General features: G+C 44.6%; 1 protein-coding gene across 3 annotated transcripts; it reads right to left on the reverse strand.

Annotated features, from left to right (window-relative positions):
• Nucleotides 1-362: 362 nt before the first annotated feature.
• ZSWIM2 (zinc finger SWIM-type containing 2) lies at nt 363-24,084 on the reverse strand. 3 transcript variants are annotated; one of them, XM_048483337.1, is made up of 9 exons: nt 23,779-24,084; nt 22,666-22,742; nt 22,079-22,119; nt 20,428-20,641; nt 16,117-16,368; nt 12,438-12,522; nt 9,493-9,596; nt 2,891-3,044; nt 363-978 (listed from the first exon to the last, which is right to left on the reverse strand). In XM_048483337.1, the coding sequence occupies exons 1-9, from the start codon at nt 23,935-23,937 to the stop codon at nt 493-495; spliced, it is 1,572 nt and encodes a 523-aa protein (XP_048339294.1). In that variant the 5' UTR covers nt 23,938-24,084; the 3' UTR covers nt 363-492. The 3 variants fall into 3 exon arrangements, 2 of the variants coding, with proteins under 2 accessions (XP_048339294.1, XP_048339295.1); XR_007243439.1 differs by lacking the exon at nt 9,493-9,596 and having other exon boundaries at nt 845-978; XM_048483338.1 differs by lacking the exons at nt 2,891-3,044; nt 9,493-9,596.
• Between the last annotated feature and the right edge of the window lie 272 nt (nt 24,085-24,356).

Consider the following 24,356-nt stretch of genomic DNA (forward strand, 5'->3'; position numbering starts at 1 on the left):
AGGGGAAGGGAAGCAAAGGGAAGTCTACTCTTCCAAGAGAAATCCCTTGTATTAAGCAGACCATACTGGATAGATCATACTGTATCCTGTATCTATCCTGTATAGATGTATCTATCATACTGGACAGAAACAATCCAGGATATATACAAAACCTTTTAATAAGCTGAAATCCTGCCAACCAGCCATTTGGCAATAGAGTTAAGAGCTCATCCGTTGAGATTTAAGACTTCTTAAAATTACAGAGGGATGCCCTGAGCTGCTACATGGACTGTGGAACTGACCAGCTGCTTTATAAGTGATTTCTTCATCTAGGAATACATATCAGCAGAAGAGATTCAGGTATGTGATTTCAGTGCAAAACAGCCTGAATAGATTTTTTTATTTAAAATTTTATATATTAATAAGTTAAACATCTATATCAGAATTCCACAAGCATTGTGTAGCTCTGACAGAATTTACCATTCGAAAAGTAAGAACGTGATATGTCCAAGTCTAGTTGAGGCTTTTAAAATACTGAAAAGTGTTCATTGACCTTTTTTGTGTGTTTGTTCCCAACACTGTATCCAAATGAGATCTTGGAACGAGGGCCAAGCCCCTAAGGTATCTTGAAAACTTCAAATTCCCTGTCTTCTGAACGCTACCCTGGCCAGAATCAGCGCTTCTCGTGTGAACATGGCTGAAGCTATTCAGAGTTAAATCCTGTTCAAATTCTGAAGGACTTTTCTTCTTATTACAATGTATTTGAGATTTCTCAGAGCCGGAGCTTGGATTTATTCCCTTGATGAACAATCCAGTCCCTAGTGCAAACAATTCCCGCTCCGTCTGCTCTGCAAGTTGGTTTTTAGCTTGAGTTGCTGACGGGGTTTCTTTGCCTCTGCTTGATACATCCTCCTGGGTTAATGGGTTATACACTACATGTCCGTCTATGGGGCATCCATTTTCTTTCCGTAGCCAATGGTCGATGCATTTCCGGTGAAACTGAAAGATAAGACACAAAAGGCTGAATGGCAATTATCCGTCACAAAGATGATTCGTTCCCAATCTGAATCATATCTCAGCAGACAGATAGTGGCTCCACAAGGTATATGCAAAGTGGTCAAATTCTCCTTTAAAGTGAAAATCAGGAATAATGTACACAGTCACATGTATCCAGTGTTGGAAGTGAAGGACTTTACGCTGTTTCCTGCCTCAACCTACAGAGGGGGTTTTACTAGAGAGCTAGTGGCTAGATAGGGACCTAGGGATTTGACACCTTTACTCTATCATGCTGGCTCTATCCCTTTGATGTTAGAATGATACTCTCAGGGACTTCCTTCCTTCCGGCTTCTTCCTCGACCCCTTCTCACACTTCTTCCTACCATGCCTAGAGAGAGGATGGATGCTTCTCGCATGCATCTCCATCCAGCTAGATTAAGATAGCATAGTGACTCTATCTACCTACCTTTCTATCCAGAATGGAGTTCACTAATAAATACTCTTTTTATTAGATTAGAAACTACAACTGACTCCAACTTTCTTTTGTGTAAGCTTGCCACACATTGGGATCCATCACGCACACGCATGCACACAAGGTAAGGGCTTCTGCTGTGTTCTAGCCACCCGTGCCGCTCTGCTAACTACGATAAGGGATAATCTCCAACTACCAGGAGCACTTATCCCAACATCCAGCTCTACTGATCTCTGGAGGACTGGCCCCATGCATACCCGTTTACTATGGAAAATGCATTCGCTCAAACGAGATTGACTGTTGTAAATCAATATGCTTAAAAAGGCATAATGTTCTTAACTTAGAATAGCTCCATGATTGAACTAGTGCTGTCCAAAGTCTGCTACTGATACCCAAGTATTGGCTTGGATCCCACAGCACATTTCTGCTAGCTGAGGGGAATTTTCATCAGTCCTCATTCCCACTGCAGACTACTGATTTGCCCCTTGTGCTGATCCTGAAGGTCCCCTGGGGGGCAGGATCTCATCCCCCAGAAGAAGCATTTTGGGTTGAAGTGGGAGGGGAACATTGGGTTAGTCTCAACTGTTGAATGTATTTCTATTTAAAATTGACTGTCTAATGGTAATTGTGACTGATGATGCAAAAGGTGTCTGCCGCGCTGCAGGGATGAATGTCCGTCGCAGCAAGATTTCTTGTATGGACGTATTTCCTTCAGCCCTTCTTTCACTTTCCATTCTCTCCGTGACAAGAGAAACCGCTGCTAGTACAACTTTAATTTTCTTTGTCACCAAAGCAGGGCAGATTTGCAGTAAGCAGAGCTTTGCCCCGGACAATTCCCCCACTCTGCCCCAGCCACCCCACCTTCTCCACTCTACTTCTGCCTTCACCAATAACCGGGAGGGCTTTTTAAAGCTATTTCAGCTTTAAGCATTTATACCATATTAGCTCTATTGAAAATAGTGATAGACCTAATGCAGGAATATAGGAATATTTTCATTTTAGGAAGGCAATGCAAATTAATATGGTTAGGGTTAGAGGTTAAACCGCATAAGCTCCATTAGCTTAAAAATTGACCATCTGAATCAGCCTTATACCAAATCAGACTATCAGGACATATATCTTAGTATGGTCTACTCTTACAAAAGCTCCTCAAGGTCTCCAGCACTTGTCTTTCCTCCTACCTGAAGAGCTTTCATTGGCGATTCTGGAGATTTAACTTGTAATAGTTTGTATGAAATCCCGAGGTGATCTATGAGAAGATTTTGGAGAAAATGTTGGGCAGTACTCAGTCAGACCTGCTAGATTAGAGCCCAGCAGCCCCTAAGAGACCAACAAGATTTCCAGGGTATAAGCTTTTGAGAGTCACACCTTGCTTCATCAGATACAAGTAGAAATGGCCATCTCCAAGTCTTTATATCCCAGTCAGCCCTATCTTTTATTTACCTTATGATTACATGGCAGGAATTTTGCAACTTGACCAAGGCAAAAGATCTTCAGACAGAGTCTACACTGCAAACCCGGACCAAGTAAACTGCCAGATTTCCTAACCAGCACAGTCGGCAACGAGTTTATTATGCGCTCTGGTGTGCAGTTGAACCTAACAAAAACAAGGAATAGGATGCAACAGTTACCCATTTTTCTCTATATGGACCCATTTGGTGCAAGCAATGTTGCAGATTGAAGAAACGTTCTTCAAACAGAAGGTAAAGTTGATAATGGATTACTGAGTCACCCCCACAATCCGACCAGCAATGATAAGATGCCAACCTGATCACTCTAGTGCTACCAACAGCAAATGTCATCATTTCAGCAGGACTGAACCATTTATTCATTCAAATTATTACTCCCTCGCATTTCTACAATTCCAGTTTTAAAAAATTAAAACCAGCAAAAAATGCACAGAAGCAGTACACAGATAAAACCCTTTAAACATTACCCATTCAACGAAAAAGAGTCTGGGTTTGCATAGTATTGGAAATGGCAATACAGTGGAAGACAGTCCTATTCCGCAATAATAGAGCAACCATAAAGAAAGGCTGCAAATGAGCAAAAGCTAATCTAACCTGCTTCACAGGGGGAAAACTAAGGCCGTTTCCGCACGGGCATTTAATGGCGGCCTGGAGATGGCAAAAACGCCATCTCCAGGCATTCGATATAGAGCGAAGCTGCATCAAGAGTCACACCCCGACCGCCCGAAAGCCGGCGTTTCCCCAAGCCAGCTCTTGTTGAAAACGCCTTGAAAATCGCTACCCGGCGAAACTCACATTGGTCTTACCTGTGAAGGGTAATTCTCCATTGAGCGATTGGGAACATCTGGGTATTGCTAATCCACCAATCAGGGGAGGCAGGGAGTTTAAATAAATTTTTCCCAGGATCCCTCTGTCTCTTGCCCAGCTCCTCCTTTAGCCAGTTCAGGTTTCTCCCTTCAGCAGTTCTTTCGCATCAATCTGTACACAGTGCTCTCCTTGGGAGAATAAAACTCACTCCGGAAGCAAAAAACAGTTAGTCAAAACAGCTTGGAGTCACATAACGTAGTAAAGGTAAATCCAGCGAGGTAAACAACTGGGCAATCAGAACAGAGTGATCACCAAAACAGCTTAAAACTTCTGGGAATTGAAAAACATTCTTTAAGGAACCAAACACAGGAGAGGATGTATGATGTATACTTATGGGCAGATGTTCCCAATCGCTCAATGGAGAATTACCCTTCACAGGTAAGACCAATGTCGTTTCTCCATTGAGCGAGGGAACATCTAAAGTGACCTCCCATAGCAGTGTCATCACAATCGTTTAAAGGGTGGGATCTAAATCCTCTCCGATAATGTGCTGTAGCACTCTGCATATATTCCTGCATCTGCCGCGACCAGCAATGCTCAGTCTATAATGTCTTACAAGCGTGAGGCGTGGAAGACTACTGCCGCTTCTACATATCTCTGGGACTGAGACATTGTTATTGAGAGGTCAGTGATTCGTGGATGCATTACGAACTCGAATGTCGCGGTAATCCCTTATAGGACTGGTAACCCAGTGTCTTATAGGCTTCCCCTATGGAGTCTCTAAGACATTTACTGATAGCTTGGGAGGACAGCTTTTGACCCTTGTTATGATTGGCAATAGAGATAAACAAGTGATTCTGACCGCTTGCTAAGGTCCTGTGTTCTAATCAGGGAAGGCCTTTCAACGATCTCTAACATCCAGCTTGTGCCAATATACTTCTTTTGGATGCTGCGAGGGACAGAAGATGTGGGTAAAAAATTTTCCTGTCTTCTGTGAAACTGAATTAACCTAGGCACAAATGTAGGGTCAGGGACGTAATACCACCTTGTCCCTGTGAAAGATGCATAAGGTGGAAGCTTAACTGACAGAGCCGCGTAGCTCCAAAACCCTTCTGGCCGATGTAATGGCTACTAGGACGATGATCTTCATTCTAAGGTGTTTTAAGAAAATGTCCATAATGGGTTCAAACGGGGAGGCCGTAAGGGCATGCAGTACAGTATGTAGTCTCCATGTGGGAAAATGGTGCTGTACTGGTTTTCCTTTTAAAGTAGCTCCCCTCAGAAACCTAACTACGTGTTGTTGTGTTGTTGTTGGGTACGCATCTAACTTGGGGATAACTGAGGCCAAGGCTGCTACTTGTCTCCGAAGTGTATTGGCTCTGAGCCCTGATTCCAGCCCCTCTTGTAAGAACCCAAGGATATCCTTAACGGCCAGTGTAGTGGGAGTAACTCTCTTCCTCCAGCACCATCTTACAAATGCCTTCCAGGATGTATTATATATTCGCTTAGTAGAAGTCTTTCTGGATGCGAGGATCGTGTCCATAACTGCCTGGCTGTAGCCCTGAGACGCTAAAAATCGCCGTTCAACCTCCATGCGGTCAAGATCAGACGTTCTGGTTCTGGATGTACAATGGGACCCTGATGGAGTAGATCCTGTATCAGGGGAAGGCGAAGAGGTTTGTGTACTGACATCCTTAAGATGTTCGCAAACCAAGGCCTTCTCGGCCACCAGGGGGCCACCAGGATGATCTCCGCTCTCTCTTCCCTGATCTTCCTCAGTAATCTGGGTAGTAATGGAAAAGGAGGAAAGGCGTATAGAATTCCTCTCAGCCAGGTGGACGATAAGGCGTCCGTTGCTTCCGCTTTCAGATGGCTGAATCGGGACATGAACCTGGGCAATTGATTGTTGTGATTGGATGCAAACAAGTCCATCACTGGATGACCTAAGGTTTGGGATATCCACACAAAGATCTCCGTCTTTAGTTGCCACTCTCCCGGGTTGCTTAGCCAGTCCGCTTGTATGTTTAGCGATCCCTTGATGTGTTCCGCTCGGATAGACAACACATGTTTTTCCGCCCACTGAAAAAGCAGAATCGCTTCCCTCTGGAGCAACCTGGACTTGGAGCTGCCCTGTCTGTTCAGGTACGTCTTGGCAGCGACGTTGTCCGTCCTGACTAGGATGTGGGACCCTTGCAATTGATGCTGAAAATGCTGTAATGCTAGTCTGATTGCTCTCAATTCCAACACGTTGATATGGAGTTGTGATTCGGCCTTGGACCATACCCCCTGTATGGGAAGACTCTCCAGCATGGCACCCCATCCCATCATGCTTGCATTTGAAAAGATCTGTTTGGTGGAACTGATCCAGAATATTCTGCCCTGACTGAGATTGCATTTCTTCGTCCACCATAAAAGACTGGTTTTTACCGTTCTTGGCACTGTTACTTGCCTGGTCGATCTGTTGGTAATGAGCTCCTGGAATGGGCGGATGAATCTCTGCAGTGGTCTGGCTCTGAATCGTCCCCATTGAATGGCTTCGGAGTACGCTACTAATAACCCCATCAGACTGGCCAGGGTTAACACTGGCCAACTGTCTCTGGACACCACTTGACGAATTTTGTCTTGCAGAGTCTTTTGTTTCTCTGGTGGGACTAGTATCTTGCAGGACTTGGTGTCTATGAGGAAGCTGAGGTGTTCTAGCCTCTGGGAAGGTAAGAGTGAGCTCTTCTTTCGGTTGACGAGGACACCGTGTTCTTCCAAGGTTTGTAGGGTCAGCTGACGGTCCGCTATCGCCTGCTTGTAAGGGGCTGACCTTATGATTATGTCTTCTAAGTAAAGGGTGCAGCCTTATGCCCTTTTCCCTTAAGCGACACCACTCAGATTGACTAGGACCTTGGAGAACACTTTCTCGGGTCCAGTGCACAGCCCAAAGGCAAGAGCCCTGAATTGAAAAATGCTCTCGGCCTACCCGAATCTTAGAAATCTCGATGTCCTTGAAAAATGGGAATGTGCAAGTAGGCCTCTGAGAGGTTCACCGAGGTTAGGAACTCCTGTGGATGTAAGGAATTGGCTGATGGACCCACCTTACAAACTGATTTATCATTATTTCAGGTCTAGAATAAAGCCATTCTCCATTTTCTTTGGGACTGTGGAATAAGACTGAATACACTCCCTTTTCTCTGTTCCTTTGGAACAGGTTCCACCGCTTCGATCTTTAGTAAGTGGGAGATGGCATGTACTTTCCTTGATCTTTTTTTCTGGATTTAAGAGAGAGGGACAACAGGAACCTGCTGGGTGGAAGGGATGCAAATTCTATCACGCATTACCCTGAGGATACTATTTCTAGGGACCAAGCATCTACTTTGGAAGACTTCCAAATTGTTTGATACTTTTGAAGTTCGCTCCCCCAATCGCCAAGCTGGCGTCAGGCTTTGGTAATGCGATGCATCTTGAAAGGAACGGTCAGTTCCCTGTTGTTTCCTGGGTGCAAATCCCCTCTTAAATTGCTGGCACCCCTGGTTCCAATAGGCCGCCTTCGGTCTCTCTTGACTTGGTTGAAGCTAGGCTGAAATGATTGTCCTTGATAGGGCCGAAAATTGGTATTGGGACTTGTTTTCTTATCAAACCTCCGAAAGGACTTAGGTAACTGCTTGGGTTTCTCCTTGGGGTCAACTAAAAAATCATTGAGCTCATCCCCAAACAATTTATGTCCCTGAAAGGCACATTCGGAAACTAGGGCCTTAGACTTCCAATCTGTTTGCCACGCTCTTAGCCATAAAAGCCTCCGTGCAGCTACTGATGATGCCATAGCTGCAAAAGTTACTGAGTCCAATGTTGCGTCTGAAGCAAAGCATACCGACTTTAACATTCTATTAACACCTTCAATAGATCTGGTCTCGCTTTCTGGTAACAATTCTAGCACCTTCCTGGCCCAGGCAATAGAAGCTCTGCAAACTATGGATGCAGTGGCGGAGGCTCTAATAACCATAGCCATGGCCTCATGAGACCCTACGGCATAGTTGATCTCTTAGCCTGTCTTGCAGGTCCTTAATTTGCCCTCTACCGTCTTTAGAGACTGCACCTGAGGATTGTGGGCCACTACCGGACCGCCTATAATGGGCACCTGTAGGATGTCAAGCATAAGATGGTAAAGCATAAAGTTTTTACGTGAGGAAATTTGGGCACCTCCTGTTTGGCGGTCGGTTTTGTCCCATTCATTTGTGACCTGTGTTTCAAAATATCAGGAAAGGAAAAACCTTTTTTTGAATGAGCATGGAGGGGAAGCATTTCCCATCCCCTTTGTGCAAGGAGGTAGACTTTCTCTTGGAAGCACCTTCACCACTCTTAGCCTCTCCTAAATGTAGAGCAGAAACTGCTTTGGAGAGCAAATATTGATAGTCCTCTGATTTAAAAAAGCGGGAAGACTGCTCTGTGACTTGAATTTCTTCAAGCTCCTCCATGTCAGATAAGACCTCCCCCTCCTCTCTGCTTTGAGTGTCTGCATCAGAGGAATCATCAGCACCAATGGCTGGGCTTAATCTGGGCTTTTTAAGAGCTGCCTTGGTCTGCCAGGTGGGGTTGAGTCTTTTATTCTCTCTGGCTGCTTGCCGAATAGGCAAGGCTCTAGAACTATTGGGGGGGCTAGAGGGCTGATAGGCCTGCTCTCTGTAAAGGGCCAACATCTCTTCCCTCATTGAGGCTTTTTCCTGCTTGAAGGCCCCCTCAACATAACTAAAAATCTCAGCTTTTAGATCTTTTAGAGAGAGCTTACCCTCGTCCTGGACCTCTGCCATGGTCTGGTCCTCTGACAGGGTGGGGTGAAGCTCTAAGCCCTGGCCTAAATATCAAGGCACAAAGGGTTTCTCCGAGCGTGATCCGCCGCTCCGCGAAGTAGCGGCGCCATCTTGGCGCCTCTTTTGGTGCTGCTGCATTTCTTTCCAGCTGCCTTTGTGCGCCTTCGTCGTGGCTGTGGCGGACCGAGCCCTCTCAGGGCTGCTGTCCTCCTCACCCGACTGTTCGTCGGATGGACAGCGTCGTAGGAATTGGCCGCTTCTCCTCCTCTGAGGAGAGCACTGTGGCCTTCTTTCGCGGCATCGCGCTTTTCCCGCCTCTCGCTGCTTGCCTGCAATGAGGGTTGCTGAGCAGAGCGAGGGAGCCACCTGGAGGATTTTTTGGCAACAGACGCTGCCTCTATCCTCCCCTCCAATGAGGTAAAATTGAATATAGAATTAAATATAGAAATATAGAATTAAAAATAAAGAGAACAGTGGCAGTTAAAGCCACTGCGACTGCACTCCCTAAAGGCAGGGAACAAACTGGGTAAAGGAGGAGCCGGGCAAGAGACAGAGGGATCCTGGGAAAAATTTATTTAAATCCCTGCCTCCCTGATTGGTGGATTAGCAATACCCAGATGTTCCCTCGCTCAGTGGAGAATGGCAGCGGCTTCACGACGCCTCCCCACTCTCCTCGCACTGCGCCACTGGAGCAGGCGCCAGGGTTGTATGCATGGCCTGTGGCGACGTGCCGAGGCCCGGGACATCGGCGGGTGCTGGTTGGCTCGGCGCCCCGCTGCCCAGCTGTTTCCAGGACCGTCCATGTGGACCGTCCATGTGGACGGTCTGTTCCGCATTCGTGCGGAAACGGCCTAACAGACTCTAATCAAAAGAACCATGAAATATCCCTTTATGCAGTGCACATACATTACTATTTTCTCTAAATTGCCTCTTTGAATATAATTTTGTTGACTGAAAAAATATTCACGTGAACTACATTAAATATCTCATCTTCTCTTTGTCCCTTTCTTCATTGCCATCATCTCCTGGATTAACGCTCTTCAGATTTTGTTTGGCTGACTTCCATTTCTGATTTCTTTTCTAGGGGAACGGGAAAGAGCTAATGAAAACGAAACGATTGAAGTAATTACATGAAGAGACGTTCCAGCATTTGATACTCCAAAGTCACTGACAGGAAAAGAACAAGCAGTTTGATTTATCTGGTCTTGCGTCAGGGCTAAAACAAAGGGTGGAAAATCACAAGGCAGAGGCCTGCAGCAAGCACATTTATAGAAAAGAGGGAGACGTCTCCCGCTTGGTCCACAAAAAACTTTCTGGGTACAAAACAGGGCAGATAGTGATCCTGATATATAAGTCTGCCTCTTACAGATTATGCAAGATCACTGGCACTATAAACAACACTGGACTGTCCAGTTTGTACAGAGGGTCCTAGGCAGTAACCCTTAGGTGCAAAATTTGGTTGGTTGGCCTCTAAAGGGTTTGTTTGTTTGTTTGTTTGTTTGTTTGTTTGTTTGTTTGTTTGTTTGTTTGTTTGTTTATATCTTCAATTTTTATACCACCCGATCCCCAAAGGGCTCCGGGCGGTGAACAACACAATTCGACATCAAACAGGAGCAAGTCATACACAAAATATAAATACATAGGCTCCATCTCATAATCATCAATAAAACAACCTAAACCTCATAAAACAGCGAATAACAATTAATACATAAATAATACAAAATAAACAAGAGGCGTCCAGAAACCCCAATTTAAAACCTACCCCCAAAAAGGGGGACGGCGGGCCCCTCAATATGAGGGGACTGTGATGTAGCAGCACCAAGGCAAAGAGCAGTAAGGGGGCACCATATCAGCGGCTGGGCACCCCAAAATTGTGGGATCGCCAGCCCCAGGAACTGCCTTAGTGGTTACATTTTAATATTTCAGTTGTATTTTAAAACCACTGTACAGGATCCTTTTAACACTATGAAATGATTTACGTTTTCATGTGTTTATGTAATTACATGCTGGTCTTATACCAGCATGTATAAACATTAATTTTTTAATTAAATCTATTACTATTATTATTTAATTTGGTTTACTATCACAACTGCCAGTTCTTTAGCTGGTTATTGGCCTTTCATTACAATTCGAGCCCCGCCCAGAGGCCCAGGATGTTGTGATGTCGCAGCGCAGTATTAATGTGGATCCCAGCTGGACTGTCTTTTGAATCTGAAAGATGTTGATTTTGTTTAGTTGAAGGTGTTTCAAGTGCAGCCCTAGTGCAGTGGTGGCGAACCTATGGCACGGGTGCCAGAGGTGGCACTCAGAGCCCTCTCTGTGGGCACGCACAGAGTCGTCCCCCCCCCACACACACATCTAGGCTGGCCTGGGCTGCTGGACTCGATTATTAGCATTAAACCTAAGCCCTAGTTTTGGAGAAGCAGTGTAGGTAACCCTGTTGAGCGCTGTTAAACCCCAATGATTTTCATGCGAAGAACTAAAGCGCGATCCTTTACCTGGGAGTAAGCTCGGTTGCTGGCAATGGGGCTTGCTTCTGAGTAAACCCTCCTAGGGTCATGATTCACCCATTGGAAGAGTGCATGGTTGCTTCAAAGCAAAGCCACCAACTACCACCAAGCTTACTCCCGAGTAACGCATGCCTCAGAGCCAACTGTTTTTTCTCAACTAAAACCTCAGTATTCAGGATAAATTGCCATTTTGGCACTTTGGGATAAATAAGTGGGTTTTGGGTTGCCATTTGGGCACTCAGTCTCGAAAAGGTTCGCCATCACTGCCCTAGTGTTTTCAGAATGGCGACTAGGGTACCAATATTATTGTTGTTGCTGCTGTTATTATTCTTATTATTACAGGATGAGTTGCGCTAAAACAATGTGGTTCTAGTGCAGCGGTTCTCAACCTGTGGGTCACAACCCCTTTGGGGGTCGAACGACCCTTTCACAGGGGTCGCCTAAGACTCTCTGCATCAGTGTTCATTGGTAAAATGGATAAATGTTAGGGTTGGGGGTCACCACAACATGAGGAACTGTATTAAAGGGTCGTGGCAGTAGGAAGGTTGAGAACCACTGTTCCAGTGTGAGTTTCATTTGTCTAAGAGGATGGTTTGTACCATAGGTGTCAAACTCGTGGCCCTCCAGATGTTATGGACTACAGTTCCCATTATCGAGCCCAGGGATGCTGGCAGGGGATGCTGGGAACTGTAGTCCATAACATCTGGAGGGCCGCGAGTATGACAACTGTGGTTTGTACAATTAAATTCTAAAGTCAACAACAAGTACATCAATCACATGTTGTGCCAACTGAAACAGCTACTGCAGGAGACCTCAAATGACTAGGAATCGTACCAAGATTTCCGAAGCTGAAACCTTGATTTTAGGGTGGAAAGATAGCTTCACTTGGCACATTCTCAAATTTTGAAGGAACCGACAAGACTTAATCCTTGAGCAAGATCAAACTGCACCTTCAGGAAGCATCTGTTAAGAATCTTGAAGCTGTGCTACATCATAATAATTACAACCTTTATTGGCGTATAGCTGTGCTGCATTTCCCCAGTTAATAACTGTATCCATACCTCTCCACTTCTTAGTCCATTAATATGACATTTGCTAGTGAATAACCTCATCCAGTTCTTAAGTTAACAGCACAATTCTAGGGAGGGGGAAATCATATTGTATAATGAAGGTAATGAAGAAACAAAATATTCAAAACACCCTTGCTTGTTTTATTCTCTCCTGCACTAATGGACAATCCTTTAGCAATTCCTAAACAAGATGGAAAATAGCAGCAATGCCCATTTTTCTTTCACATGGATAATTTTCCAAAATGGATTAGTTTGAAAAGAGTAATTATCAGTTCCCTAAATAAATGTGTCTATTTAACTCTTGAATTAGGATCAATTAAGATTATGTTTTTGGACTGTACCTCTCGGAACACAAAAGTATGCGAAGGGTGGCAAACGCTTCTAAAACAACAGTGGCAGAGGTGGTATTCAGGACATTCAGTACACCTTGAAAAAAGGAGAATAAAATTAGCAGGCATTCCTCATTTAACCAAAAAAAAAACCCTGCATCATTCAAGCACAAGAAAGTTTACTTTCTTATAAGGAAACTGACTTGAGTACAAAAAAGTATCAGCAGAGTTTAAAGCGGAGTCACTCTGGTAAGATGAGAAGGTCTAGAAGTCTTCCTGCACTCTCTGCAGCCTACTACCACAATTGGAAAAGAATACTCTCCACGCAAGATGTTCTTTCCATAGGAAGGTTTCACTTTAGCAGTTGCAAGTTTACACAGGTCTATGCTATACAAGACTATAAGACTACGTATACAGAACTTTTCAGCAAGAACAAAGTTGAACACACACTGAACTTAACACTCTGGACTCAGACTCTCTCTGAACTTAGCATATATAATGCATTGCTTATACATTCAACAAGGATACTCCCCCCCCCCACCCTGACAACAGCCTCTCGTTGGTCTAGAGCCGTGGTGGCGAACCTTTGGCACTCCAGATGTTATGGACTACAATTCCCATCAGCCCCTGCGAGCATGGCCAATTGGCCAAGCTTGCAGGGGCTGATGGGGATTGTAGTCCATAACATCTGGAGTGCCAAGGGTTCGCCACCACTGGTCTAGAGTCACAGTTGAACTGACCAATCATATTAAAGGTCAACTGTAGCTTCTTGTCCCTAGACTGACTGTCTCCGGCCTCTGTGTTGGGCAAACTTCTGCTGGCTTACAAGATGAACCTTTTGTGAACCTTTTTTTTAATCATGACAATAAACTGCCAGTATTTTACTGTGGAACATTCCACTTGAGACTAACAACTGTATTTTACATTTCCAAGAGAAATATTGATGTTCTTTTGGCCCCTTCCACACAGGTATAATGGGTTGCAGTTGGGATAAAGGAACCCATTTTCCTGTTTTTGTGTTCACGTGCCTCTGTGCAGGCAGTTATTGGAGGCCATGGAAATAATCCAGGTTGCTGTTGCTCCTTCGCACGGAGACGCATCATTAAAAAAAAAACCCACCCATGTGTAGCGGTGGGAGCAGCAGTGGCATAGGAGGTTAAGAGCTCGTGTATCTAATCTGAAGGAACCGGGTTTGATTCCCAGCTCTGCTGCCTGAGCTGTGGAGGCTTATCTGGGGAATTCAGAGTAGCCTGTACACTCTGAGGGACCTTGGGCTAGTCACAGCTTCTCGAAGCTCTCTCAGCCCCACCTACCTCACAGGGTGTTTGTTGTGAGGGGGGAAGGGCAAGGAGATTGTAAGCCCCTTTGAGTCTCTTGCAGGAGAGAAAGGGGGGATATAAATCCAAACTCTTCTTCTTCTTTATGTGGAATAAAAACAAAGAACAACTTTCTATTCTAGCACTAACTTGGATACATTGCCTAGGACCAAGTGGGCCCACATAGTACCTATCTGGCAAGCATAGATTCATCTCTTGTGATGAATCTCAACAAAGAAGATGCTAAGACAACAACTGAGTGAGACAAAGAAACATAGGCCCCTTCCGCACATGCAAAATAATGCACTTTCAATCCACTTTCAATGCACTTTGCAGCTGGATTTTACTGTGCGGAATAGCAAAATCCACTTGCAAACAATTGTGAAAGTGGACTGAAAGTGCATTATTCTGCATGTGTGGAAAGGGCCATAGTTAACTTTATAACCTCTGACCTACGTGATTTGTCCCACATAAGCAATGCCAGGCTAACTGACCAATGGCTCAATCAATGAACTGGTCCTAAAACTCTGACCTCGGTAACTAATTAGCATGCACACAGTTAACCCCATAATGTCAGGATTGTGACAGACACTTGCAAATGCCAACAGCTTTGCTGCACCTTCTTCCCACATGGCCAATTTCAAGCCTCCAAAGGTGTTTCATCACCCCCAAGGATGCCCTCTTCTCTCCCAGGCTAGGCATGTGCATTTTGGGATTTTCCCATTTCAGTTTTTCCCAGTAGGCAGGCGGTTTATTAGGGAAAGGTTTGGTGATTATATCTGTGTTTTATCCAGGGATTTCCCCCTCTGTACACCTTCACTGTACTGCTCAAGGTTAGTTTCCTTTATGTTAATTAAAATAAAATCATTTTTCCTTTTAAGAAGGCTGATTCCCTCTCATTCTTGCAAGAGCTGGTCTGAATCAGGACCATCGTATACACAGGATTACTATATTGCATATGGATTTAATACCCCGAAATATACGTGTTTGCTCCACATTAGCAGGTGGGATGCCTTTGCACTTTATGGGACCTCCACATGTCTAGTGAATTGTCTAGTGTTCAAAGCAATAGTATTCCAAGCACATTTGTTACAAACCCACTTCACGCTGGAAATGCGGTTGGGCAGATGAGATGCCAATACTAACCACCCACCCAATGCTTGGAGAGGTCAAAATTAAACAATGAAGACTCATCATTTTAAAAAGTAGCATCCTGTTGAAGGTTCTACACTAGCCTTAGAAAGGTAGAAGGTTGAAGGTTCTACACTAGCCTTAGAAATGCAGATACTTTTATTCGTGGAAAGTAAATTGGGCCAGAAAATTCTCTTCAAGTGACCACTAGGGGGAGCAGTTTTTTTTCCTTTTTCCACTCTGGTATTTTTAATGTAATTGCTACTCTTTTTACTGAGGAAAAAAAGATTCAGTATGTCACCTCACACTTCTTAAAACATGGTTTTTACACAACACGTGTTTTTTAAAATGGCTAAAAACTATTTTTAAACAAGAAAACTGATCAATTTTCTGTATTGGTGGTCTACAGAAACTGCAGCTCCAATCTTTAATGATATACCTGTGTGTTGTCAAATGTAAACAAAGGTATCTGGCAAACGTAAATACAGTTTTGCTGTACTGGACTATAAGGTCCAAGATATACTCATTCAGAATTAAATGGCTATGCTGAAACAACACCTAGGGAAAACAGAGCTTCTTCTTTAAGATAAGGTGACCAGATGGTCACCTTCAAGAACCAGGACGGGCGGGCGCCCCCCCCCCCCCCGCGCGCGTGCGCGTGCACACACACACACACTTGCGCAGCCACACACACTCGCACACACACACGGAGCCACACACTCGCGCACACACACTCGCGCAGCCACACACACTCGCACGCACACACGGAGCGCACTGCCTTCTGGGGCGCTGCCGTTTCCCACCCTGTGACAGGGCGGGAAACGGCAGCACCGCAGAAGGCAGTGGGCTCCTGTGGCTGCACGGGAGGCTGCCGCACTGCCTTGCGCCCCAGAAGGCAGTGCGGCAGCCTTCCAGAACCCGGGACATTGGGGAAAACCCGCAGGACAAGTTCTTTCAAGCCGTGAATGTCCCGCCAAAAGCGGGACGGATGGTCAGCTTACTTTAAGACTAACAAAATGGATTTTCATAAGGGATTTTTAAAAAGCAGAATTACCTTTATCTATAAATTAGTAGAAAATATATGGGTTTATGATGCAAAGTAGTGGCATGTACCCACAACATATTAATTTCAAAGACTGGGCCAAAGTTTATGTGCGAAGCTTAATTTATAACAGAAGGGAACTTAAAAACTACCACAAAAACATGAATGAAGGTGCAACTACATGCCGCTTTAAAATGCTTACTTGTAGCAGTTGCCCTCAATGGGGCATAGTCTGCAGTTATTGCAAGGGACTCCAAGGTGTCTGTCAAGAGGCTGTTTCTCTGCGGCAGTCACAAGTCTTCGGCAATTTCTGAATTCTTCCAAAATGACCCTCAGTGGAGCAAAATCCTCCCTGCACAGGGGGCATTTTACTAAAGAGTCTCTCTCTAATCCTTCCTGATGATCAGCCCAGATCTTCATGCACACAATGTGTACGTTGTTGCCACAACCGAACCTGCAGAAAATGTACGATCGATTACCATATATGTTCTGCAAAAAATTCATATACAAAATATTCTGGATCTCAGGTGCACAATTTTAATTGAATGATTCACAGATTTAGTAACATACCCTGTTTTCCCGAATATAAGACATCCCCGGAAAATAAGACATAGTAGAGGTTTTGCTGAAGTGCGAAATATAAGGCATCCCCCAAAAGTAAGACGTAGCAAAGTTTTTGTTTGGAAGCATGCCTGACGAACAGAATACAGAAATATAAGACATCCCCTGAAAATAAGACATAGCGCATCTTTGGGAGCAAAAATTAATATAAGACACTGTCTTATATTCGGGGAAACACGGTAGATACAAAAACTCTTAATTCACTGCAAGTATTCAGAGATCAAAGTCAAATGCTTTATCTTAACTTTGCCCTTTAGCTGTTTCTCTCATTGAATGCATTTGCTGATTGAACACAAGGAACTGTGGTCATTGCAAAAGACTTAAAGAGGTTTATTTTTAAAACTCTGCTTACCTAACATGCAAGTGAAAAGGCCGTTCGATATTTACCGTGAATAGGACAGGAGGACATCTTACTTGGGTGATTCCTATTCCTTCCTTCAGGGAGGCAGGAACAAATTATTTTCACTTCCTGTCTCTTGTAGTGGGAATCACCCTTCTTCAGGATAGGGAACTTTGATAGTGGTTCAACAATGTAACTAGACTTAACTGTAACTAGTGTAAAAACTAGAAAAATAGCATCTCAGGGACAAGAAGCAGAAAAAGAATACAGAAATTATGACTTTTGGAGGACCAAGATGTCCCCCTGTCCTCAGAGGAGAAGGTCCATTCGTGGTAAATATCCAATGGTCCATTCTCTCTCTGAGACAGGAGGACATCATGCTTGGGATCTTCCAGAGCAGTGTCCCTGTTTGATTGTGGGGGGGGGGGGGGGCACTGTCAATACATGTCACAGCACAGCCTGTGCCTGCTTAACTATATGTGCGTGATTTGTAATGTCTAACAATGTAGAGACTGTTGACCAGTTCTCAGTTTGTGTTTTATTTTCACCAAAGCGTGTTTAGCCAAGGTTGCATTAGTACCTGAAGACTGACTGAAGGAGCAGTGATGCTCACTGGTGTGAGCAACCAGTGGACTTGAAAGCTCCAATTATCCATGCCGTCTGAGTGGAGCTTATGGCAGCCCTGGACATCTGTTTCCTTTAATTCAGTGGAGTAAGGCAACCCAAAAGGAATTCTGAATTACTAATCTTACTGGTTCTGATGATAATGACTTAACCGTCCTTCCAAGCTGAAGACTGTAAAAGTTAATTCATAAACTGAGCCAAGGCACACATTCTCTTCATAAAGGAGGGAAAATGCCTATTTGAGAAAGGTTAATTCATTCTCTCTTTAGTTTCTCAAAAAATTCTGGGGATGGAAACAATCTTTCTATGAAGTCAGTTTGAGGGAAATTCCCTTTCACTTTTGGGTCGGCATCAGTGAGGAGATCTGCCCCCTCGAGAGAAATATCCACAAGATTAAGGCAGCCATTAATTTAAGGAAGAGATATTGATAATCCTCAGGTTTGAAAAACCTTACAAATTGATTAGGGACATCTACTAGGAACTCCTCTACACTGGATATGACTGCCCAGCTGAAACGAATCTCTTCTGCACTTCCTGTCTCCCCACTACCACCATTTTCCTAGCTGCTTGGGTTGACCATGTGGGTCAGCACCCTCTGTACAGTGGCCACCATTGTGTGTAGTAAGAGAGAGGCTAGAGAAAAATGGAGGCCTGCCTCTAGTAGCAGAGGTCCAATCCTGGTAGAATGAGACGATCTCCTGTCAGATAAAGGACATAAACTCAGGATTTAAACGTTGAGGCCCCAACCATGCTGAAGATCCAACCCAGCCTCCCTCGAACAATTGTGATTGGAGGATCGGGCTCCAAATTCTGTACCCAGCTAGTATTGGCAGAATTCAGTTCTGAGCATCACAGACCACATTGCTGGGAACCGCGTCACTTCTTCCTACCAACAAGGTATCATCCAGTTCCTCAGTTGACTGGGAAGAGCACCCTCTCTTTGCGTGCTTTGCCAGTGCACTGCTCCAAGCTTCTTGGTAGCCTTGTTCCTTCACAAACCTTCTCTTCACAAGCCTGCACACTGTTCCAAGCCTCTAGTAGACCACAGAACTGATTCCCAGGTTAGCCTTTCATTGTACACTTTGCTCCCAGTCTCTGGGTAGACTACAGCATTGGTTCCTGGGCAAGCCTGATCCATAACAGAGGTAATTTACCACTGGCACAGTTAGGAGCCTCCAATTCTCTCTCTGTAGTTGTTTCCTGGCATAGTAGTTTTTTTGGTGGGAAGTTGAAAATCTGCTGTAAAGGCCAACTATAAGCCACAATTTCTCTTTCCTACCTCTCCTAAACTCCCTAACTCTGTCTGAGTACTGCAGATAGAAGGAGAAGCAAAAGAAAAGGATGAGGCAGAAAGAAAGTAACAAAGTATAGATTATAGAGAAAACAGGGGAAAGTATAGGACTCAGCCTGTGCCTAACACTGCTCTCCCAGTTTGAGGCAGGAAAAGAACTGAGTAAGGGTGACTCCCACTCCAGAGACAGGAAGTAAAACGAATTTGTTCTGCCTTCCTGAAGGAAGGGTGGGAATCACCCAAGCAAGATGTCCTCCTGCCTCAGAGAGAGAAGAATAGGACACTGCATTTTCTGTACAGTACACATACAGATTATATGTTTGTTTCAATATTAAGGACTGGGGCAGATTTTGATAAATATTGCAGTTTGGAAAGACAATCAGATCTCTTGCTCTCCCTCAAGTATGTGAAATTCCACTAATTCCGCCCGACCCCTACACACATGAACATTGTCACATGCAGGGTCATCATATTACTAACAAGTGACATATAAAGAAATTAATTCAGTTCAGTTTTTTAGTTTCATGTATTCTATTTGTAATTACTCTGTTTTAATGTATATTGTTTTGCTATGTTGTTAGCTGCAGGACGGGGATAGGGCGGGGTATAAATTGGCGGGGGGGAAAGATGCTTGTGTGTGCAATTTAAGAAACCGTAGGAGCAGGGAACTGGAAACTGTTGGGGAAATTAATGTAGAAGGTATAGCTTGGTCCCTAGTTTATTACCATTTGATGGAGCTTTTGGTTTTTTAACAGTTTTGAAGGGTAGAAGTATAATGAGTGGATAAAAGCTAGCTCTGGGTTGGTCCTGCTGTTTCATTCAACAGCCAACATTAATTGAATCAGAGCAGGTGCTCCTTGTCAATTTGGTATTCTGTGGTATTAATTCAATGGTATTCTGTGCCTATTAAAAAATCTTCTGCTACAATCTCGTTCTTTTTTAACCCAAGCACCCACATTTCCCATTTAGAAGCTAGCCCTTAATTACAATGTTGTAAGAAAGCTCAATACACTAGGGCTCATTCCGCACATGCAGAATAATGCACTTTCAAACTGCTGTCAGTGCTTTTTGAAGCTGTGCGGAATGGCAAAATCCACTTGCAAACAGTTGTAAAAGTGGTTTGAAAACGCATTATTTTGCGTGTGCGGAAGGGGCCTATGAAAACTGGCAAAACCTTCCTGCTTGCTGACCACCTCCAAACTGAAAAGACAAATGTGTGCTTGCAATAAAAACTAAGGGCTCCATCATACTGCTTCCTAAAGCACTAAAAAACTATCACTGTTCTATCTTAAGACAATGTTTAACTCCAAAATAAGTTTATAGTTTTGTAAGACAATGCTAACCTTCAAGCCTTTATCTTGGGACTATTTAGTCCAGTGGTTCTCAACCTTCCTAATGCCGCGACCCTTTAATACAGTTCCTCATGTTGTGGTGACCCCCAACCCTAACATTTATCCATTTTACAGATGGAGAACACTGATGCAGAGAGTCTTAGGCGACCCCTGTGAAAGGGTCGTTCGACCCCCAAAGGGGTCGCGACCCACAGTTTGGGAACCGCTGATTTAGTCAGTGTTTTGGTTGTGAAGATGCTACTTTCTCATGACAATTTATCTTTCCTTCTAGCCGAGAGGACTCACCTGCAATAGGTGACAGGAAGCATTTTCCTAAATAGCACATCCTGGCAAATGGGGCATACACCCTCGTTCTCAATTTCTTTTTGTTTAACGAACCCATCACCAGCTGTCTGCAACTCCTTAGTGCAAGTAACCACTGCTTTGGGTTGGAGAGCATTTTGAGGATCCTGAAGCACATGGTTAATTTCTCTTTCTACAAGACCCAGCTTTAGAGCATCTGCAATAAAAAAAAATTCAATCTATAATAAAATGTCATTATATTGGTCTGACTGTTCCTACCCTGTTTCCCCGAATATAAGACATCCCCGGAAAGTAAGACGTAGTAGAGGTTTTGCTGAAGTGCAAAATATAAGGCATCCCCCAAAAGTAAGACATAGCAAAGTTTTTGTTTGGAAGCATGCCTGACGAACAGAATACAGAAATATAAGACATCCCCTGAAAATAAGACATAGCGCATCTTTGGGAGCAAAAATTAATATAAGACACTGTCTTATATTCGGGGAAACACGGTAGTTCAGTTGCAAACTAAGTAACATTCTGAACCATACTCCTACTTCCATGACCTTTCAGCCCTATCTTGTTGGCATCTGTCTCTGATACCTGGTCTGTGATCAATCCACCTTTTCTATTACTCAAGAAGTTAAAGAATCATAGAATCATAGAGTTGGAAGGGGCCATACAGGCCATCTAGTCCAACTCCGTGCTCAATGCAGGATCAGCCCAGAGCATCCCAGACAAGTGTTTGTCCAGCCACTGCTTAAAGAACAGGCAGCAGGCAAGCCACGACAGCTATGAATCCTTATCGAAATGTGGACAGAACAGAGAAACATGGTTCAATGGAAAATTCAGAACAATGCACTTTCAATCCACTTTTAATGCACTTTGCAGCTGGATTTTGCTGTGCGAGATAGCAAAATCCATTTGCAAACACTTGTGAAAGTGGGCAGAAAGTGCATTATTCTGCATGTACAAAAATGTCCTGAGAGAAGCTGACACAAGAGGCTGACATTTTCTGGCCCAACGGCTCCATCTCCTCCCCAAAACTCTTCTGCTTCCTTAAGGTAGAGGAATGTCCAAAAGTCCAGTAACAACTCTACCTCTTCCCCTAACTAATCCAGAGGCTTGCTGTGACTTCACCTGAAATTTCTCTGCCTTATTCTACAGGTCTCTTCAGAAGAGTGTGTGTCATTCAGTTGGTGTTGCAACCTAGAACTGCAGCTCCTTGAAATAACAGGAGAGAAATGGCTGAAGAAAAGCTTCTTACTTATGCTTGGCTTCCTTAAAGTGAATTTGAATCCAAGGAAGAAAGGGGTCTCATTCACACATTTGTCTACCACACACATCTTCTGAAGAGCACTGTTAACATCCCTTAATAGTAAAACAGGCAAGTCTTTTTATTCAGAAGCTGAATTTCTTACATGTTGTGTGTACGAGTCTTCTGTTGGTCACTGCATGGCCCCAGTTTGGAAATAATGGTACTACATGCATGTGGGTTCATACAAAGACCAGTCACAAGGACAGATCTGTGCCATAATGTGATCATCCAAATATGATCTTATAGGGAGTCAATGAAAAGCTGTGATGATATTCACACTGTCTGTACTGGTCCACAGAAAGGGAAAAATGAAAAAAAAAAAGAGTGACCAGTACTTACATTCATGATCTCTTGGAAGTTTGAATTTTTTCAACAGTAACCTGATAACAAACAGAAAATGTACACGTTACCTGTATAATCTAGCTAAAGTTGACTTTTCATCTTTGCAGGAAAGTAAGCACACATCTTTGCTATCCCAAGTGTCGTATTGGTTATCAAAAGGTGACTCCTTGGAGTTTTAGTCTGTATGGCTTTCAATCTGTAGAACTTGTGGTTTTCTGTGGTAACATGAATCACCCTTCTTTTTCTGTTTCTACGGCAAACCCCCCTCCCCAAAAAAACAAATGGCAAATAATTGCACAGGAATTGTCTTTGGTTTTGATGTAACACATCCACTTAAAGATGCTTAGGATCACAACCTTAACAGTTTTCCATCCCCACCTTCTCTCAGCTCACTGTGTTCCTGCTTCTTGAGGATACTCTGCCTTACCAACCTTGCTATGAGAACAGAATAACTGTGTGACTTTTCATAAGCTAGATAGCTATAACTCTGAAGGAGAGGTATATACACACACATGCACACAAAAGTCCCAGTGCACACCAAATACGTTGTAACATTATATGACTTCATATAAAAATCTATTTACCAGCAAATATGTTTACAGAGGTCCTTTTCTTTCTCAAATGTTGAGCAGCTGCACGAATGAGGGTTCCCCAGGAAAACCTTTTATACCAAACCAATAAAAAAACATACAATACAAAGAAGACAAAAATGAAGCATAAGGTGGAATGGTGTCAACATAACATAACTGAAGTATGTACTAAAATCCCTCTATTCTTCATGTTGCTTTATATACTCAACATCTCGAAAGACAACCTACGCAGCAGGGATCTGTTTGTGTGGCTACTGAAGATATGGTTGGCCAGGGCCCTGCAGTGAACCATGCTGAAAAAAGGAGCGAGTGAATTTTGGGAAGGCTGGTGGTGACTCTCTATCTGTACAGTGTGCTGTAGTGGTTAAGAGCAGGTGCGCTGTAATCTGGAGAACCAGGTTTGATTCCCCGCTCTGCCACTTGAGCTGCAGAGGCTTATCTGGTGAACTAGAGGAAGGGAAAGGAGAGGAAGGGGGGATATAAATCCAACTTTTCTTCTTCACACAACGTGTGATTGGTGTTTGGAATATGCTGCCACAGGAGGTGGTGATGGGCCCTAAACCTGGATATCTTTAAAAAGGGCTTGGACAGATTTATGGAGGAGAAGTCGATCTATGGCTACCAATCTTGATCCTCCTTGATCTCAGATTGCAAATGCCATAGCAGACCAGGTGCTCAGGAGCAGCAGCCGCAGAAGGCCATTGCTGCACGTGAGCTCCCAAAGGCACCTGGTGGGCCACTGCGAGTAGCAGAGTGCTGGACTAGATGGACTCTGGTCTGATCCAGCAGGCTGGTTCTTATGTTCTTCTTTAGCAGCGGGCTCTTATGAGGGGAGACTACAATCTGGGAAACCCATGCTCAAATCCCCACTCTGAAGCTTGCTGAGCGACCTTGGCCTAGTTGCCTACTCTCAGCCCTCATTGTCAAGTATTTGGATGGGAGACACACAAGCACACCCCTCCAAGGTAATAGCAGGGTCGTGTCGTGGAGACAGGAAATGGCAAACCACTGCTGACTGCCTCTTGCCTTCTAAACCCTAAAGGGGGGAGGGAGGGTCATCATAAGTCAGCTCTGACACAACTGGCCCCCTCCTGGAGAGTCCCTCACCCGGAGCTGCTCTTCCTCTTCCTCCTCTTGTAGGACGAAAGCGGTGGGCCCCAATACCCGCACGATACGCATGGTGCTGCCCAGCGCTTGGTCCTGTCGCCAGCTCAGTTTTGGGGTGGCCGTCGGCCGCCGCCGCCGCCGCTGCAACATGGACGCCATCCTCTCTCCCCCACCCCCACCCCTTTAACCGTCTCTCTGTTTAAATTGCAACGGCCGCGAGTCAGGCCCGGTCTCCGGAGCGTGGACGGTTGTCATGGAGACGGCGTTGGGTCCGGCCTCTGGCGCGGGGACTCCGGTTGCCATAGAGACGGCCGCCGCCGCCGCTAAACATCGAACGAGCTCCGCCTTCCCGCTCAGAGAAGGGCGGTGCGGAGAGAGGGAGAATAGCGGGCGTGGGTTTCCATGGAGACGGCTCCTGGAGAGGAAGGGCGGAAGGAGAACCCTTCTCGCGGTTTAGAAGGGGGAGCGGGGATGAGCTCGCAGCTGGATGGTTCCCATGGTGACGGCACGGTGGGCGGCGCCTTTGAGCGCGCCCCGACCACGCGCACACCTCCCCACCCCCAACCCCATGCGAAATG

The sequence above is a fragment of the Sphaerodactylus townsendi genome, linkage group LG02 (assembly GCF_021028975.2).
Source record: "Sphaerodactylus townsendi isolate TG3544 linkage group LG02, MPM_Stown_v2.3, whole genome shotgun sequence".
In the NCBI taxonomy this organism is placed as follows: Eukaryota; Metazoa; Chordata; class Lepidosauria; order Squamata; family Sphaerodactylidae; genus Sphaerodactylus; species Sphaerodactylus townsendi.

Excerpts from the sequence above, each read along its gene's own strand:
- ZSWIM2 (XM_048483337.1), bottom strand. The coding sequence starts at position 23,937 with ATGGCGTCCATGTTGCAGCGGCGGCGGCGGCGGCCGACGGCCACCCCA. Across the intron at positions 22,743-23,778 it reads AAGAGGAAGAGCAGCTCCGG|GTTTTCCTGGGGAACCCTCA; the intron begins GTGAGGGACTCT and ends TTGGTATAAAAG. Across the intron at positions 3,045-9,492 it reads GAGAAGATGAGATATTTAAT|GTTCAACTGCACACCAGAGC; the intron begins GTAGTTCACGTG and ends TGTTTTTGTTAG.